At 44.9% G+C, this 20,288-nt stretch overlaps 1 protein-coding gene across 2 annotated transcripts in view; it reads left to right on the top strand.

Annotated features, from left to right (window-relative positions):
• FAM189A1 (family with sequence similarity 189 member A1) overlaps window positions 1-20,288 on the top strand; it is a 454,124-nt gene that overhangs the window by 370,316 nt on the left and 63,520 nt on the right. The window contains exon 4 of one of the 2 annotated variants that reach the window (XM_040642675.1): window positions 17,600-17,734. The exons of the other annotated variant lie outside the window; for it this stretch is intronic. Coding sequence (XP_040498609.1) covers window positions 17,600-17,734 — 135 coding nt within the window. The remainder of the gene's footprint in view (window positions 1-17,599; window positions 17,735-20,288) is intronic. 2 annotated transcript variants of the gene reach the window in all.

Below are 20,288 nucleotides of genomic sequence, written 5' to 3'. Positions count from 1 at the left end.
AAAGCTTATTACGTGGTTCTTGAATCCTGAGGCGGCATCCCATCTGGCAAGTAGAGGGGAGGGGCTCTGAGGAGAGGTACAGGAAGGGAAGGTTTTTGTAGGAAGGAGGGTGGGGCGGGCAGTTAATAACAAAAGAAAAGAAGGGATTGTTGGAAGTGTGGTCAGTTTCTCTTTCCTGGAGGGGAGGGGAGGAGGGAAGAGCTTGGGTCTTTTCATGCAGATTACCTCCCCTTCCTTTGGGGGTGGGAGGCAGGAATGGAGAGGGCCCTGTGATAGTTACCTCATTGGTACTGACCAGAACATTCCCCGACTGACTGGGTAGTAAGACTCCATTTCTGGGGTAGGTTGAAACCGCCGTTAGGTTAGGTAAGAGGCCCTGGTTTGCTGACTTGGGGCTTTAACCTATGCAATGCCATTTGGGGCCTGTGGTTTTCGTTCTAACAATATGATGCAAGCTACGATAAAAGTCCTATCTTCTGGAATTAGATAACTTTTTCCTTAAATGTTTTATATACACATACACACGTGCACACACACACACAAATAAAAAAAAAACCCACCTAGATTCTCATCAGCTTTGAGATTTGAAAAGAGTATTTTTTAATATTGCCTCATTGTCCCTTTGATGCTTGTTCCAAAGCACAATTAAAAACAAAGAACATGGCAGCTCTTTACCTTCAACAGCAGCCTGAGTGCACTTTCTCTACCACGTGTCCGTGTTCTAATGTACTTTAATTATATGAAAAGTGGAATTTGGAAACATTGGTCCGTCTGTAACTGCCAAGCTGCTTTGATGGTGTAAAATGTCATAATGGAAGCAGTGTAGGGACCAAAAAATCCTCCGACAGTGTAAAGGTGGAAATGTAAATTCTAATGAGCTTGGAGGGACTCAGAGCCTTCATGGTGCTAGATGAAAACTGGTCAAGCCCCGGCCTTGGGGCTTGCCAGCAGGCTCTGGGCCTGGGGGTAGCCCCTGCAGTGATTTGGGGCTGGAGGGATGTTGGCCTGGAGGGTGAGCTGTCGAGGCAGGGTGGTTGGGGGTGTGGGCTCCTGAGTGGCTGCTTTGCATATGAAAGGCAGATTCCCAAGCAAGGTGTTTACTCTTCAGGTTTCAGCTGGGCCTGGGAACAGCTCTCTCTCCAGGATCAACAAGATCCCAAGACGTCAGAGCCTCAGAAAGTGCAAAACATGAAAAATATAATTAATAGAAAACCTCTTTGAAACCTCTAAAATCTGACCGAATTAACCTAAACGACACTTTGCGTCCACCTTTCTTTTGTACTAACTCTTCATCTACGCGTTCAGGGCAGAGCTGGCTGTGCTGGGCGGGCCCTGCGCAGCACTGGGTGGGTGGTTTTCATTCTCCCGGGGTGTCAGTGGGTAGTGTGTGCCCGGTGCCCTAAGAGACGCTCAGACGTGGGGGGCAGGGAACTCAAGCCTCAGGGTACTCAGTCCCACTGGGGAGAGCAGAAGCAGCAGAGGCCCCTCAGGGTAGGGGATGCTGGACCTGGATTCCAAGACCTGGAAAACATGATCTTTTCTTTGTATTCTTCATGTTGGGTAATGGCAACAGTGCAAGGCAGGTGTATTCTCGGTAGAGGAAACCATGTCAGCGCGCAACTTTCTTTCTGGTTTCCCACCATCACCTGCGGCTGTCCCCCTGACACACTGCAAGTGTGCAGCTCAGTGCCTTTTCACAAACCTGGGGAACCAGCACCAGATGCAGAGAGGACATGGCCAGCATCCCCAGGAGTCCCCATCTTCCCTTCCTCCCGGGGCTCACCCTCCCCAAGAGCAGCCACTGACTTAACCTCCATCAGCTTTCCTGGCTTTCAACATGTTATAAATAGAATCACACATTAGAACGGGGTTTTTTTCACTCTGCGTGTCTGTTGGAGTCAGTCATGTCATTGCAAGTAGTTCTGTCTTCTCGCTGTCTGGACACCACAGTTCATTTTCCCCTTCCTCCCTTGATGAACGTTGGGTTCCTCCCAGAGAGGCTACTGAGAATGGTGATGCTGTGGGTACTGCCGTGCACACCCTCTGGTGAACATGGCTAGCCTTTCTGTTGGTCAAGGGCAATGTCTGGGTCCTAGAGTACACATGGGTTTGGCTTTGGTAGATGTTGACAGTTTTTCAGAGAGGTTTGGGCTGATCTTCACTTCCACCAGGCGTGTATGCGTGTCCCATTTGCTTAGGAATCTGACCTCTGTTGTGTGCTGGTGCCTCCCCCGAATCTGGGCTGTAACTTGGGGCAGAGGGGAGAATCGCTTCTCCCAGCTGCTGGGCAGAGGCAAGGAGAGCACTTGGAAGCCTCCTTATATGCCAGCATTTCTTAATCATTCCCAAGTGGACTATACCTGTTTAAGGACTAAGCTAATTGTCCCTTAGTTAAGCATCAACAGTTTACGGTATTCGTATGTTCACTCCGTTGGAACCATGTGTTGTTTTGGTTTGTTTGCTCATGTGTTTTCTTGTAGTCCCATCTACCATGGCAAGTAGGTTTCACCTGGGGTGCCGGTTTCCATCATCTGGTAGGAACTGCTGAGAGCAGTGTGTTAAGTAGGAATCTGAGGCTGTGTCTGGACTCCATGGGGAAAAAGTACGAAAGCTGTGTTTACCACGAGCAAAAGAGAGGGGAGATGAGGGGATGTGTGTCTTGTGTTTGCCATCCCGTCTATGGGGAACCCAAAGTCCCAGTTCTCAAGAATTCTACGATAGCTTTTTAGGAAGAAAAAAAAAGAGTTAACATCATAAAGCAAAATAATCATTAAGAAGTGGGAGAAGAGAGGCAGAGCTTTTAAATCTCACTGTCGAGATCAGGAAAGTTTACACAAAGGAGGTCAGTTGAACGGGGCCTTGAGGAATGTGATTCCTGGAAAAGGGGTTGGTTGAAGGGGACTGTCCGGGGAGGGAACAGTACTAATAAAGGCAAGAGTGGAGAGGTCTCAGCTTGTCCTGGGAACGTAAACAATTTGGCGTGTCTGAAACATGGGTGAAGTGGAGAAACTGTGGGACGGACTTCTGAATACAATGTCTGGATTCAGTCCTGGCTCTGACATGGACCAGCTCTGTGGCCTCGAGCAAGTCACTTAACCTCTCTGAGACTTAGTTTCCTTATTTATAAAGCTAATAGAGATGGAAAGATCTTCACACAGTTCTGGCTCACATAGACTTGGCTAACTGTCACGGCTTAGTAGCAGTCCCAATTATTCATCACGAAGCAGTGATTTTATGTCCGCTTGTAGTTACATGTAAATATACATGTGTATATATCAGCAGACATGGCAATTGGAAAATTTCACTTTAGAACAATGTTTATTTTAGTGATGAACCCAAATCATTTTTTTCCCTATCCTTTTTGGTCTATATTTTCCCTTTTTAAAGCCTGCAGGGGACACGGGTAATTTCACTTTATATTTCTTAAGAATCTAGGAATTTCTATCTTTATCATATTTTTAGATTATTTGAAAAGTGTGCTTGAGAAGTTTTTCTAAGGATAAATCCATCTTTACAGTGTATCACAGTATCAAAATTGGCTTAAGAGTTAACTTCCCTACTGAAAAAGGTGTTTACCATTTCAGAATCTTAAGGTGGGGTAGAGTCAATTCATCTATATGTCTCTACCTATTTATTTAACCTTTTTTTTTTTTTGCATATTTCCTTCAAAATATTCAAGATTCAGACTGTGAAATTTTTAAAATCCCAAACATTTCCAAGGAAATAAAAAGCAGTAGGATGATCTGTAACTAATTATTAATAGTTATTGTCATTACTTACTGTTCTCTCGGCAAAAACGCTCTAAAACAATTGTTAAGTGATGTGGATACATTTTAAAAGGATCATTTTCTCTTAAAAAAATATATTAGCCAATCACAAGAAAGCTGAAGCCCTCTGGGTCTGGAATGTGGGTGGGGGGCTGTGGCATGTGGGTGGGGGCTGTGGAGGGGGACACAGGTTTCTGTGCTGTGGCATCTTCTCCTGGCTAATGGGCTCAGAGATTTTGTGATTTTTTTTTTGGTCTGGGTCCTTACAAGCTGATGAGAATGGAAGAAACTGGCTTTTTAAATTCCCAGAGAAGCCACGGTACCCAAGTCCTCAGGTTAGACCTGGGGTCCTTCCTGGCTTCTCTGCATGGGACCGCGTGTCGTCGCTTCGTCTCATGAGGCTGTTGTCCACACTCCCCACTTGGCTGGCAAGAACGTTCTGCAGAATCTCTGACTTCCCTCTTCCCTGGGGTGGGTGACCTGCTGCGGCCAAGTCATGGATGCATCCATACCACTGCTGTGATGTTGTACACTTTAAATTCACACAATGTTATATGTCGAATGTATTTCCATTTTAAGAAATACGGCTAAGGAGGGCACGTATTGCATGGTGCACTGGGTGTTATACGCAAGTAATGAATCATGGAACTTTACATCCAAAACTAGGGATGTACTATATGGTGACTAACATAATATAATAAAAAAATATTATTAAAAAAAAAAAGAAATACAGCTAAGACTTAGCTACTTCTGAATTTTCAAGGTCAGAGTCATGGGTCAAGCCATAATTGCAAGGACAGGCTTCCCCAACCCCTCTCACCCCCGTACCTGCCGAGGAACAGCTTGCCTGGAATATTCCTTCTGGGGCTGTAGGCCCCTGGGGGAGAACCAGAGCAGGAGAAGCTAGCACGTGGGGTTGTGTCGCTGGCTTGGCAGTGAAGCTGGGGTGCCCCGCCCCCCCAGTGACTGGCTGGCTGCATCCCCAAGCCTGGTGGGAACCCACTGCCTCTGTGGAAGGAACAGGTACCCTAGTCCCTAATGCCTCCAGAGCAAGGAAGAGCCTTAGAAGCCAGGAAAGGGTGCCGGCTGCAAGGGCTGCTGTGGCAGATGGATTCAGATGCTTGGGAAGGAAGGGGGTGATCTGCTGTCTTCAGCCCAGAAAGCCCGGCTAATGCTGAGCTCCCAGCAGCGTCGTGCTGGGGAGACCGTGATGGAGAAGGTAGAGTTCATTGGTCTTAAACTTTCTATGTTCATGGCACACTTGTGAATTTTAAGCATTTTGGCAGAACATTGAAGCTAAGTCAGTGATGGTAATTGTTTCCCATTTTAAACACCTTTATTGTGATATAATTCATACACCATACTATTTACTCATTTAAAGTGTACGGTTCAGTAGTTTCTAGTATATACACCAATATGTGTAACCATTACCGCAGTCAATTCTATTTTTTTTTTAAAGAGTTTGTTTACTTATTTTGGGAGAGAGAGAGAGCGGGAGGGAGGGGCAGAGGTAGAGGGAGAGAGAGAATCTCAAGCAGGCTCCACGTTAACCGCAGAGCCTGACACAGGTCTCGATCTCACAACCCTGAGATCATGACCTGAGCTGAAACCAAGAGTTGGATGCTCAACCAGCTGAGCCACCCAGGCGTCCCACCACAATTTTAGAACGTTTTCATCACCTCCAAAAAAAAAAAAAAAAATCCTGTACCCTTTAGGTATCACCCCCCACACACACCCGTATTCCTACCTCCATCCCCTAGCCCCAAACAACCACCGATCTTTCTCTCTCTAGATTTTCCGGGGCTGGCCATTTCATCTGGACGTATTGTGTGGCCTTTTGAGTCTGACTTCTTTCACTCGGCATCATGTTTTCAGGGTTTGTCATGCTGTAGCATGATTCCTGGCGTTTCCGGGGTGTGACCCGCGTCATTCAGTGCCCTGAGTGTCCCCCAGAGTGAGAGTTCTCTAGTCTCACATCCACAAGGCCTGTGTTTTATTAACCCCACACTTCCAGCAGCAGGGATGCGGCAGGACAGGGGGCCAGCCGGGACTGGGTGAGCCAATTAGTGAGTTCAGCCAATGTCAACAGATTAACGAGAATGTCTGTGAAAACAGTGGAATGCTACAAGTGTTCAAAATGAGGGGCGGGTTTTTGCAAACTTATTTTCCAATTCAAGTAACACAATGAATAACACCAACAACTAGCAATATTTGCACTCTGCATTTTTACTCCAGGAACGGAAGCTCAGAGAGGTTCTGGGCTTGTCCTGGGTCATTCCTTAGCAGACAGGAACCCGAGTGGGTGTGACTCTGTCCTCCACGCTGTGCTTTCTCTGTGTCTCAGCAGGCTTGTCACCTTCAAGGACGGTCTGCCCACTGAGCATCCCCGGGATCTGTGGACTGCCCCCCAGGTTCAGCCTTCCCTGCTGCGTCCTTTTGGGAGTGTCTGAAGGTCACATAGCTGTCTCGTTTGTGCTTCTTAAAAGAATCACAGGGGCATCCCTCTCTGTTGTCTAAGTCCTTTCTCCTCCCAGACAGGCTGATGGACCATAAATAAGGGGGCCGGCTGGCTGGTGAATGCTCCAAAGAGATTCATGAAAAATTACTGCAGCTTCATTTGCAAAACCTCTTCTGTGTCGTTCCCAGTGACCCGAACACGGAGGGGCACTCCCGAAATAAATCTGTCAGCCTTCCACACACCCAAGATGTTGAGGTCAGAGAACTAATCAGGAGGTTTCCAGAATTTTTCTTAGAATTAATCACAAACTCAGTGAAACAACTGATGGAAAAGATTTATTTTGATGTCTATTCTCTGGGGTCACGGAAGGGTTCTTTAACGTGATAAACAGGGAGAGAGCCCAGTCTCTCCCTTCCTATCTCCCCCTGAGGAAACAGTCTTGCCATTTACATCAGCTCCTTCCATCTTCGTGCCAAGGTAGCGGCATGAGCATGTGAAATAATTCCTTGCAGGGGTTTGAGGTGTGGGAGAGCAGACCAGATCAGAACTCTGGACACTTTGTCTGGTTGATTGGAGCAGAAGGACACACCAAAGCCAAAGGCAACGCTCCCAGATCCAGAAGTGGTGAATCGCCAGTGATACCTGCCTGCCAGTGGTCATGGCGTGATGAGAACTTGCCAGAGTGTAACCTGACCCCTGTGCATTAATATGGTCCCGTGGGAAGAAGAAAAGGAAAACAACCATTTGGTGCATTTCTTACAGTTTCTTTTTGCGAGTTGATTAGACTCTAAACCAGATGAGATTTTGGGGAGGGCCATTTGGCCTGCTTCCTTTTGGGCAGCGCAGCTCCCCATTCTGTGCTTTCTTGGTGCCCAGCACTCACTCAGCCACGAGGCCGGCCTGTGAACCAAGCTCTTCCAACCGGAATTCTCCAGGACTTGGAATCTTTAGTAGAGCCATTGATAGGTGAGGGAAAAGAGGGACTTCATCCCTGCTGAGCAGCTAAAGAAGAGGGGACATATTTTAGGCCACCTAGATGTCCTCAGGTGCCACCTTGTAATATTCCTTCTATAGTTGGTAGTCAGGCCATGTTTTTGTAAACGTGGTTGATCCATTTTGTTTTGCTCTTCACATTGCCGATTTTATTAATTGATGTTTCCATAGAAAGTTGTCTATTTTTTCTAGATTTTCAAATTTACTGGCACAACGTGATTCCTTGCACTTTCTTCTCATTCTTAGTCCCCTCTGCATTTGTATTTATGTTCCCTTTCTCGTTCCTTTAGGAATATCCTTAGGGATATTAACTCTTTGCCCATCTCCTAAAAACATACCCGGGAGCTCCAGACCCATAACCTAGCAGGTTAGCAGCCTTGGTGGAAAGTGTGTGTGCAGTGATTGCTTTACCCTAGGCCTGGCTGAGAGACTTTGTCCTGGTCTGTCTTTTATTTTGTGAATTTTATAGCTCTCTGAGATTCTTGGTTTGCTTTTCAAAGGACTCTACACTCCATGTTTATGCAACCATTCTTTTATATTTTCCTGGTTTTTTATAGTTTTAATTTAGATTCTTAGTCAAATATATTTTGTTTTTATTTGTTTTGAGAAAATCATAGATGAATAGCTTATTATGCCAACACCCATTATTAAGCAAACTTTTTCCTACTGAATTGAAATGCCATGTTTTCCATATACTAAGTTCCCATAAATTATCATTCTGATTTCTGAAACTGTTCTATCCCATTGAACTCTTTATCTGTTTTAAGCCATAACCTTAGTGTGTTGATTACAACACTAATATCTGTTAAGACATCCCCTCCACCCTTTATCACTTTTTCGAAAAATTTGTTGGATAATTCTTACACATTTGTTATTCTATAAATCTTTAAAATAATTTAGTCCAGTTCCATCCATTCCATTGGGATTCTGATTGGAACCAGCACATGTGTGCATTCCTTGGGAAGGACTGGCAATTTTTAGGATATTACATCTTTCCATTTAGGAGCAGGCTGTGTATCGCCCCTGACTCCGGCAGTACATGTCATTCAGGGCTTGAAGTTGTGAAGAAACCACCTCAGGCTAGTTTTCACCTAGAAGGAACCCAAAGAGCTCACAGAGTCTCCAAAATGGCCAGAAAGCAAGTTTGGAGGCTACAAGGCCAGGAAAGGAATAATGCTCCAAATTATGCTAAGGAATGCTTTGAGTAAGACCCCATCATCACTGGGCTGTGACCCCACCAGTAGCATGTTACTGACCCTGCTGACCGCAGGCTTTGGACCCTAGCTCCAGAACCTCCGTTCCTGCCTCCCCTGGAAGCTGTGTGCGTCTGCTGCCCCCTGGTTCAGAATGGAGTCTGGTCAGTACATACCTCTGTGTCCCAGGCTCCCACCTAAAGTCTGGTATGGGGGTGTCTCATGGGTGGAGCCCCCCCCTCAAGGGCTCCCTCTCAACAAGGCGGGCCTGGAAAGCATTTCTGGAGAAGGTGGAAGACTCATAAGGTGAGGATTCCCCAAACCGAAGAGGAGGGCTTAATGGCAGTGGGTGGCCAGATAGAATGACCCAGGTCTACTATACCTGAGTTTTTGCTATTTAATAACATTTTCTACATAGCTTCACACTGGTCATTTAATTTTTGTGTTTAATTTATTTCACGTTTAGTGCATTTCTAGGGATTTTGCATTTGTTACTATTAACTTTGAGTACAATATGTTTGCCATTTTTAAAACATTTTTTTAAAGTTTTATTTACGTTTTTTAGTAGTCTCTACACCCAATATGGGGCTCAAACTCACCATCTTGAGATCAAGAGTGGCATGCTCCTCTGATTAAGCCAGCCAGGTGCCCCTCCATTTTTATTTTAATTTTGTCTTATTAGTATCATAATTATTATACTCAATGTAGCAAATACTCTTAATTCCAGTTGTTTTTAAGTATATTCTCTTAAGTTTTTATAGATAATTTAATCATATTATTTGGAAAGAAAGACAATGCTGTCTTTTCCAATATCTACACAGTTTACAATATTTTCTTATCCATCTATAGCATTAGCCAAAATGTAGGAATTATCTTTTCATTAAAGGTTGGACTGAACTGAGCCTGAAAGACCATTTTGGACCTTCCAATATATATCTTTTATGGTTATTGGACTTTGGGTTTTACTGCATCTCTTAGACTCAGGACAGTCGTTTATATTTTGCTAGGAAATTATCCAGGTCCTCTAGATTTTGGGATTTATAGCTGTAGAGCTCCCCGTATTCTTTACATCTCTAACATCTCTATAGTTAAAGCTCCTTTCTCGTTTCTAATGTTGTTTGCTTTAGTGTTTGTTTGTTTGTTTGTTTGTTTTTAATCCTACCAGGCATTGTCTGTTTTTTTTGTTTTGTTTTTTGTGGTTTTTTGTTTTTTGTGGTTTTTTGTTTTTTTTTGTCAAGAGTCATCTTTAGGCTTTAGTATCCCAATATCTTTATTTCTATTCCATTAGTTTCACTTTTTATGTTAAATTCTTTTTTCCTATTTTCTATTAATTTGGTTTTGTTCTTTTCTAATTTAAATTTTGCATTTTATTTATTTTTAAGCAAGGCATTTGTTTTCTACCTTTTTTATTGAGAATAGAAAACATATTTAAGAAAGTGCACAGCACAAAAATATAAAGCTCAGCCATTTATCATGAGGCAAATATCTACGTGACCTCCAGTAAAATCTAGAAATAGAGCTTCCCCAGTAACCCCAGGCTGTCCGTATGCAGTCCCAATTCACTGCCTTTACATTCCCACTAAGGACAATCACCATCTTAATTTTTAGGATATTCACAACTTTTCTTTTCTATAGAGTGGTACCAACTATGCATGCACCTCTGAACATCGTAGTGTGATTTTGCTTATTTTCTGGAACTTCATCTAAACAAAAATATTTCATATTTCTTTTGTGTCTGGCTTCTTGCATTCAGCTTTATGTTGTGTAATTTCCTCATGTGGTATATAGCCATAGTTCACTCATGTTCACTGCTTTGTAATATTGCATGGTATGAGTGCAGTATAGTTCATTCATCCATTCCACTGTTGATGGACCTCAAGCACTTTTCAGTGTGAGGCTATTTTGCATAGGTTGCTCTGAACTTACTAGCACATGATTTTTGTTACCATTACATGCATTTTTGGGATTTGTTCCTAGAATTAGAATATCTTTTGGATATTACATGAGCTCGGGTAATAATCTTTAATGTAAGTAGATAACACAAAACTGTTTTCCAAAGTTGTTGTCCCAGTTCACACCCCCATCAGCAATGTACAAGAGTTCCTGTTGTTTCACATCCTTATTATCACTTGGTATTGTCTATTGTAATTATTTTTCCATTTTAGCCGTTCTGATGAGGTTGTGACTGACATCTCATTGTAATTTTGATTTCCGTTTCTCAGATTACTGTTGTGGTGGGGCTCCTTATCACATGCTTCACACTGGGTTGTTTGTCTTTTTCTTAATATTTCTTAATAATTTTCTTAATATTAATATTATTTTCTGTTTGTTTGTTCATTTTGGATAGAAGTCCTCTGTATTTACATGTGATGCAAAATCTCCTGTTTTTACTCTCGTATGGGTATTGTTTGATGAAAAGAAGTTCTTCATTTTAAATAGTCAGATACATCAGTCATCTGTATATGATTAACACATTTTTAGCCGTGTTTAAGAAGTGTTTTCCTGGGGCGCCTGGGTGGCACAGTGGTTAAGCGTCTGCCTTCGGCTCAGGGCGTGATCCCGGCGTTATGGGATCGAGCCCCACATCAGGCTCCTCTGGTATGAGCCTGCTTCTTCCTCTCCCACTCCCCCTGCTTGTGTTCCCTCTCTCGCTGGCTGTCTCTAGCTCTGTCAAGTAAATAAATAAAATCTTTAAAAAAAAAAAAAAAAAGAAGTGTTTTCCTCCTCCAAGGACATGAAGGTATTCTCCTTTATTATCTTCTCACAGTTTTATTGTTTTGACTTTCATATGTTCATCTGTAGTCCATGATAAAAATGCCTCTATGAGGAATTATGAACATTCCTGAAATAAATGAATAAATAAAAAGCCTCAGCAAAGAGGTAGAGATATATAGAAGAACCAAAGGGAAGTTTTAGAACTCAGAATGAATGAAATAAAAAGCTCAGTGGCTGGGCTCAGGGGCAGAAATAAAGGGAAGGAGAAAAGAATCAGTGAACAAGAAGATGGAACAATAGAAATTACCCAAATTGAACACCAGAGAGGGAATCGACTGGAAACAAAAATGAACAGAGCCTCAGTGGGTTATGGTCTAACATTCACATCATTAGAGTTACAGAAAGAGAGGATTAAAAAAGCAAGGCTGAAAAATACCTGAAGAAATAATGGCTGACAACTCCCTAAATCTGGCAAAAGACATTAACCTGAAATTCAGGAAACTGAGCAAATCCAAACAGAACACTCCCAAAGAAATCCGCACCAAGACACATCATAGTCAAACTTAAGAAAACTATAGACAAAGCAAAAATCTTGAAGCAGCCATAGAAAAGCAATAATTTACCTGTGGGGGGAACAATTAGGAAGAAAATATTCTCTGTTTTGTAAAACCATTATAATAGTGAGGTACTCTGTTTATAGGCTGTGACCCTTTATGTCCTCATTCCCATTTCCTTTTCATGCTGTAAGATATTTGTGTGTTTGCTGTGTGTTATCTTTTCATCTTACTCATCTTTAACGTGGAATTTCTGGCCATATTGTAAATTTTCTTTACTATTATGAGGAATATTTCTAAACATGTGGAATTTAAACAACACACTTCTAAATAACCCATGGATCAAAGAAGAAGTCTCAAGGAGAATCCAAATATATTTAGAAAGGAATGAAAATAAAGCATGGCATATCAAAATATGTGGGATGCAGCTAAAGTAATCCCGAGAGGGAAATTTGTTGCCCTAGATGCTTACATAAGAGACAAAGAGAAGTTTCAAATCAGTAACCTAATTTCCTACCTCAAGAGACTAGCAAAGGGGGGCGCCTGGGTGGCTCAGTCGTTAAGCGTCTGCCTTCGGCTCAGGGCGTGATCCTGGCGTTCTGGGATCGAGCCCCGCATCAGGCTCCTCTGCTATGAGCCTGCTTCTTCCTCTCCCACTCCCCCCGCTTGTGTTCCCTCTCTCGCTGGCTGTGTCTATCTCTGTCAAATAGAAAAAAAAAAAAAAGAAACTAGAAAAGGAAGACAAAATCAACCCAAAGCAAGAAGGAAATAAAAAACATAAGGGCACAACTCAGTGAAATTGAAACAGGGAAACAGTTGAGAAAATCAATGAAACAAGGAGCTGATACTTTGATAAGACCAATAAAATGGACAAACCTCCCCTAAGGAAAAAAGAAGACACAGATTACCAATGTTGGAAATCAAATGGGGATGTAACTTCGACCCTGCAGACATCAAAAAGGTAATAAGGGAAGGGCACGTGGGTGGCTCAGGCAGTTAAGCAGCCAACTCTTGATTTCAGCTCAGGTCATGATGTCAGGGTTGTGAGATCGAGCCCCTCCTCAGGCTTCACACTGAGTGCAGAGTCTGCTTCGGATTCTCTCCCTCTCCCTCTGTTCCTCCTCTCTTTTTCTCAAATAAATTGATCCTTAAAAAAGTGCATAGGTGTAAATCTAACAAAATATGTACAGGATTCATACACTGAAAACTACATAATGATGATGAAAGAAATACATGGAGAGACATACTGCATTCATGAATTGGAAGACACAACATAGTAAAGATACCAATTCTCCCCAAATTGATATGCAGGCTTAATGCAATTCCATCAAAACTCCAGCAAGTTTCTTTGTAGACATAGGCAACCTTATACTAAAATGTATATGGAAAGGTAAAAAACAAATTTTTTTTTAGAGAGAGAGAAAGAGAGAACATGGGTGGTGGGGGATGGGGCAGAGGGAGAGAGAGAGAGAAAGAAAGAGAGAGAGAGAGAGAACCTTAAGCAGGTTCCACACCCAGCGCAAAGCCCAACGTGGGGCTTGATCTCATGACCCTGAGACAATGACCTGAGCCAAAATCAAGAGTCCAACGCTTAACCGACTGAGCCACCCAGTTGCCCCAGGCAAAGAAATGATTTTGAAAAAAAATGAAGGGCAAGAATCAGCTTATTTGATTTCATGACTTACAGCCACAATAATCAAGGCAGAGAGAGACAGACAAGTAGACAAATGGATGAAAATAGAGAACCCAGAACTATACCCAACCGATTTTTGACAAAGGTCAAATGCAGTGGAGAAAAGATAGCCTTTTCAACAAATGGTATTGGAGCAATTAGATATCTATGGGTAGAAATATCAACCTTATCCTAAGTGTCATACTAAAAAGTAGATAATGTCTAACCATTCTCTAAAGTGGTTGTGTCAATTTACACACCCACAAGACCTGGGTGAGGGTCCCCAGCGCTCCGTATCCCGGCTTACACTTGGAATTTTCAGTCTTTTAAATTTTATCCAGGAAAGCCGTGAAAAGCTTACTTCCCCACAGTGAGACACTAAGCCAAGAAACAGGAGAAGAGGGAATCTAACACAGGAAAGAGAGAGACTTTTGAGATGGGGGGAGAAGGATTTCCCAGCATGTACCTGACCAGTGTGTAAGGACTGCCTCTAGACTGACTAGTCCAGACTGAAGCAGGAGACAGGGGCTCTTTCTAAGAAGAAAATAAAGCTGACCGAACGTCTGATGAGTAGAATCATACTCGGGCTATTTTCAGTTCTCTTGGCGAGATTGAGGGTGAATTAGAGATGGGCACATAGGACACTAAGCAAGCAATAAAACAAAACAGTTAAAACTTTAGAATAAAAGACTAAAATCCCATCTAGTCTATGGTTTTGTTGAATATGTGATTTGCAAATACTTTCTCATGGGCTATATAGTTTGTCTTTCATCCTCGTAACGAGTCATTTTTAGCACAAATGCTCTTATACTTCTGGTGTCATTCCAAGAACTCTTTGCCTAGCCTCAGATCCTAATGATTTTCTCCCATGTTTTTTTCCTAAAGGTTGCGTAGGGTTGTTTGTTTGGTTTTTTTTATATTTAAGTTGAATTAAAATTAAATTACATTGAAATTAAACTAAATCCCAGCCACACCACAACAGTATTGGTCTCAGTAAATCACTGGGCTGTGCCTTTACTCCTGTGGGTGATGACTGGTCTTGGGCATTACCTGAGGAGCTAGGTACTTCCTGTAGTTTAAATAGATTTTCCCTGATTATAGAATCTTAATTCTTCCGTTGGAAAAATGTATGTGTGTTCCGTAGAAAGTGTTTGGCCTGTGGCTTTGAATTCAGAGCGGGCACACTTTAATAAGTATCTAACATGAGACACTGTTTCAAACTTAGGTAGACTCTTAACTGTGGGCACCTTGAGAATCTTGTTTTAGGCCTTTCTGCTCCATTGAAGACTTACCTAGCCTTGCCTGCTCCCCCAAAATTATCTCCTCCCTCTCCTTCTAGAATTAGGCTATTTTATGCCCACAGTGAAGAGGGTGACGTGATGAGCTAATTAGACCAGTGTGGCTAGTGGACACTGCAATGAGCTGCCCCTTTCAAATGCGGATATTTTCATGAAGATGCCAACCAGGCTACCTCTGATATTGTGCCAGCTGGTGGAACAGGATGGTGGTGGAGAGATGGGGAGAGAAAGCCATTCCCAGCCAGGGCCGTTGTAGGTTCTTACATGCATCTGTGAGTAAGACAGACCCGAATCCTTGCCTTATACTCTTGATGGGTGGGACAGAAGATAAACTAGGGCATGCATGGAGGTGGCAAATGCCGTAGTCAGAGGAGAAAGCAGAAGAGAGTGAGGCCCAGGAGTGGGGCCGAGGGAGGGAGAGAAGAGAGGAAGGCGGAAGGCACTAAGGAGGGTGTAGGGAGGCCTCCCTGAGCAGCTGAGCCCTGGCAAAGGTGGCCTGTGGAGGGGGGGGTGGCGCCTCTGGGGAGAGTCTCTATAGTGTAAGTGCCTGACATTAAGCTTTTGATTGTCAGGGCGTTCATTTCAAAGCCATCCATCTCGAATAAACACATTGGCCGCAGTTACAAGCCACACGATTAGGTGAGGAGCCAGACCATCCCAGCCATGAAGATTCCCGCTTAGAAAGCCCTGAGTGACCCAAATAACTGACCTCTTGAGTGACCCTGCTCTAATTCCTGCTCTTATGGTTTAAGAGTGAACCTGTGAAATCCTAGGCACCCACCCCACCCTGGACCGCAGGCGCTCACACCCCCCATGGTGGCATCCCTGAGTGGCCCTGGGTGTACTGCGTACCCTCCAGGGACTTTGACTAATGAGCTTTGTTTTATCAAAGTTCCCTGATGGATGTTGCTGAGGAACGTCTTCCAGTCATTTTAAGAACCACAGGGGCTGGTCTAGCCACAACTTAAGCTCCAGTCGGGGGAATGTCTATGGGGGCTCATCACAGGTAATACAGGCCCAGGTGAATGCCCCCAGGCATTCCTAGCTGGTAGCATCACATAGGCTGAGAACCATATAAAACAGTTTCCCAGGCAAGGGGAATGACCGTCGTACTTTCCAGTACTTCTTCATTTCATGGCATCTCTAGTTGGAGAAGAACCTGCAGTTCGAGGGCTCTGTCATGGAACAACGTCCCTGCGGCCACAGCACAGCCCTGGCCAGCCGGCAGGAAGGGGCTCGGCCCAGAGCACACATCTGGGTGTGCGGGATTCAGAGGCCCAGCCCCAGCTGTCCCACTTCGGGCCCCGAGTTCTGTGTGTTCTTTGGATCTGCAGGACGGGCTGCCTTGTGCAAAGGAGGGGACCCGTGGGAGGGACTTGTCCTGAGCAGCCTGGCCCTGCAGACGCCCAGGGTGGGTGCCAGCTGCACCTTCCCTGGGGAGTGTGTCATGGGTGTGTTGTCAGGACCCCCTGAGCTGGACTCCGTGCTCAGTGTGGACTTCAGCTCTGGAGACTGGAGACATCACTAATAGCAAGAAAGGCAAAGGTGACTTTCACAGCTCCCCTGCCATAGCTGGGGTGGCCGAGGTGTGGGGCAGGGTTTACACAGGTACGGCTCTCCTCCTGCTGCTGGCCTCCAGCCCTCAATTCTCTTCTCCCAGGCTGTCACTCATTACGTTAGAGGACCGAATTAAAAGAGCAAAAATTGAAGCATAAAGTATATAGGGAAAAACTATCCAGAGGTTTAAAACAGATGAAAATTTGGCCATGGACAATACCCTCACCTGTGGCTGTCCCTTTTTCTTTCTGGAAGTCTGTGTTTGTGAGCAGTCGGGTGTGTATGCCATAGCAATCAGGCACGGAGGAGGACCCTGCCAGCAATGGGAGCGAGGAAATGAGGGTGGGCGCACAGGGCCGAGTGAGGGGCAGAATGCAATAATTTCTCATTTCTGCAGCCTGGCCAAGGCCATTCCACTTCAGGCTGCAGGGGGAGGAGGGCCCACACGCCCTGAGGGGCTCCTCCTGGGCTCCAGGCTTTTTAAAACACTCGAATTGCCTTTTTTTCTTCCCATGGTTTTTAAATTTCCATGACATTTTTATTTATTCAGCGTTTATTGAAATGCCACACCTCATCGCATTGTGAGCGCTATGACGGTGACGGTGACGTGTGGTGGCGGTCCTCAGGGGGCACGCAGGACACAAGTATAACTGCAGCTGGACAAAAGAAGTCTCCAGCAGGGACGCCTGGGGGCCCCAGTGGGTTAAGCATTTGCCTTCAAGCTCAGGTCAACGGGGAGCCTGCATCTCCCTCTGCCTGCCGCTCCCCCTGCTTTCTCTCTCTCTCTCTCTGACAAATAAATAAAATCTTTAAAAAGTAAAATAAAAAAAAAAGTCTCCAGCAGACTTGGGGTAGGAGTGTGCTGCTGCCCAGGAGAGAGGCAAGCAGCTCTGGAGAGGGAAAACCAGACAAAGCCTCAAGGATGATGCTGGAGTTGGGTCTTGACGGATGAGTAGGAGTTTGGTAGGCCAGGAGTGAGTCAGGAAACTGCTAAGCGCGGGAGCAGCAGAAGCCAAGGCACAGAGCCATGAGAGCACGTCTCCACGCAGACCTCCGCATGAGCAGCTGTCCGTTCCTTCACTTTAATCTCCCAGGATTCATCCAAAGCTGTCTGTAACTTCATAACCGAGGCTATGTACTATACTCCACGTGTATTCCTTTTAATTCATCGCTTTTAAAATCAGAATTTGAAGTTATTCCTCCTGGGGTGTGGTGGTTTTTTGGTTTTTTTTCCCCCCAGCTTTTGTCCATAAAAAATCATTTCGGCTTGATTACTTAAAGGAAATGGAAGCGGGGTGCGTTTTCTCACGATCTGAATTGTGTAGCTCACCTGTACCCGCAGGGGCAGAACGCCGTTTTAATTGTGAGATCTGTCTGTGTTCCTCTGTCTAGATTAAGTTTGACAGTGTCGAGGTGTGTGTCTGCTGCGAAAGGCAGCACCAGTCGTCGGGCTGCAGCAACCTTGGGGAGACGCTGAAGCTGAACCCGCTGCGGGAGGATTGCAACGCTGTGCGGCTCACGTTGAAGGTGACGGCCAAGGGCACTCCTGATTCACGCATTCCATCCCATGCGCTTACAGACATTTGCGGGAGACTGTTTTCATGTACATAGGCCTTCCGCTCCTTAATTCACTGCGGGTTAGGTTCAGTGCAAGAGGGACTATCTTTCTGCAGAACGTTTTATAGGATTATAGATTTTCACTTTAAAGGTGTTGCTTTCTGGATCTCCTTTTCCATTTTTACCATCCCACTTTCCCGCCTCTGACATATGTGAAGGAGGATGTGCATGGTTGAAAGAGGTCTTTACAAATTTGGCTGTGATGCTTTCTACCGCTTTTCTAACATTTTTGCTGTTCTGCCATCAGGGAACAGATGGGTATTTATTTTGCCTTTTTAAAGATATTTGGAGAAAGACATTTTCCAATTTCCCACGGCAATCTATTCTCGTGTACAGCATCTGATTTCTTTTAAAGTGACATGGAAAGTTGTTTATATTGTTCCTTGCTTTTTCTTCCTACAAGTGTGTTTTGTTTTTTGTTTTTTGGGTTTTTTTTACTCCTGGAAACCAAAATTGGCTGCTTAAAAATGCATATGAACAATGAACCTGGTTCTTCTCTCTTCCCTGGACAAAGGTGTGCGAAAACTTTTCCAAAAGGATGCGAGCAAGGTGAAAGGAATCCTTGGTGGGTGGTAAAACTGTATTTACAGGATGTGGGGTGCTCTATTTCTAGCAGTTTGTAACTTACATTAAGAAAAAAAAGTTTTGGTGGGGGGAGGGCGGCGCCTGGATGGCTCAGTCAGTTAAGCTTCCAATTCTTGATCTCAGCTCAGGTCTTGATCTCAGGGTTATGACTTTAAGACTTGCATGGGCTCCGTGCTGGGCGTGGAGCCGAGAATGTGCATCGGGGATATAGTATGTGGGGGGCTAGAGATTCTGGAGATCCACCCTGGAATCTGGGGAGAAAGGGGCAAGTGTTGCCCTCTGGAGCTGGGTTCCTGGGGTTAGTCCTCCCTGAGTGTCATTTCAGATGCCAGCCAGTACGACGGCTCAGTCTGGGTGAGCTCCCTGGTGGTCCAGGGCACCGTGCAACTGCGTGGCAAACGGGCAATGACATACAGAGCTACAAGATACGCCTAAAGTACAAGGTTGGACTGGGCCTGGTACCCTAGCACCTGCCTTGTTTTGTAGGGAGGAATGGGCCAAGTTCAGCAGTCCCAGCAGCCCTCCACAGTGACAGATCCAGCAGGCTCCTAGGAGCCGAGAATGCAGCACTCGGGCCTATCCTCTTACCTGCAAGTTGTGTCTTGCTGCCTCCGGTTGCAAACAACCATGATTTCTCTCTTACAATGTCATGGGGCATGTGCAGGGTCAGTGCCTGAGGCCTGCTGTGGCCTTTTACAGCCCTCCTGGGATGGGGGCATGGGCGGCCAGCGCTCACTCTGAGATCTCATTGTGACAACTCCTAAGTCATCGTCTCAAGCTGGGCACCTTTTCTTTCCATATTTAAAAAGCATAACAAGACAGTAGGTAATCATAATCAAATCACAGTGCAACCACTACCCCTGGGAGAGTGGGCAAATCCCCAGCGAATCTTGCAGTTCTGGGGGCCGCATGAGTGTGTGGATGCAGTTATACAGCTAGGTTGTATCTCACTCAGTTGACAGATTGGAGGTATTGGGCCTGCTGTCCCAAGGCCTTGGGGTCCTTTTTGATACCTGCACTCATGGGGACCCTCCCAGGACCTGTTTTCTTGACTGTCCCCTGAGGAGGTGGCTATCGCTGGGAGGGTGGTGTTGGAACAACAGTGCTCCCTCTGAGAAGGCCTAAGTTGAGCTAGCGAGCTTGTGGTCCCCCTTGACCCACTGCTCTAGTACCCTAACGAGGAAACCACTTGGGAGGGGATAGCTAAAATGGCAGGAAACAAAGGATACTTAAAGAGTTCAAGTCAATGTTGGGGAGTCTCCTTGAGTGGCTCATCCCTGTGGAGCTCAAAGTGCCCAAGATGGTGGTAAGAGTTGAAGACAGAAGAAAGACTGCACCAAACTTCTGAATGAATTTGTTTAAAAAACTTAAGTAGAGGTCAGGACAGTTAGAACTGGTGGCATGAGGGTCAGATGAGGGAGGATTCACGATTGAGGTAGGGGGCCAACGGTCTGGAAGTGGCAGCAGGTGAGCCTGCCCCCCGGCTGAGGGCCTGTGAGGAGAGCAATGGCCTTAGGTGAATGGGGTGGGGGAGCTGAGTTTCCTGTGGGATCAGGAGGATGAGAGGCCACTGGAAGTGAGAGTCTGTTTACTGCCAGCCTCCAACTTGTTATTTTCCCACATTGTCTTGGCTAGCCTAGCTCCCCTGCATTTCCATGTAGATTTTGGAATCAGCTTATCAGTTTCTCCAGAAATCCTGCTGGGATTTTGACTGGAATTGTACTGACTCCCTATCTCAATTTGGAGAGAATTGACATATTCCTGGTATAGCCGTCCATCTACTTAGGCCTTTTTATATTCCGTCAGTGTTGTACAGTGTTTGGTATACAGATCTTAACATATTTTATACTGTTTATGCTTCTCGTATTTCGTGTTTGTT

This window comes from Ursus maritimus, unplaced genomic scaffold, assembly GCF_017311325.1.
Source record: "Ursus maritimus isolate PB19 unplaced genomic scaffold, ASM1731132v1 scaffold_27, whole genome shotgun sequence".
NCBI classification, from domain to species: domain Eukaryota; kingdom Metazoa; phylum Chordata; class Mammalia; order Carnivora; family Ursidae; genus Ursus; species Ursus maritimus.
Note: the sequence above shows the minus strand (reverse complement) of the source record. Positions and strands in the feature narration are given on the sequence as shown.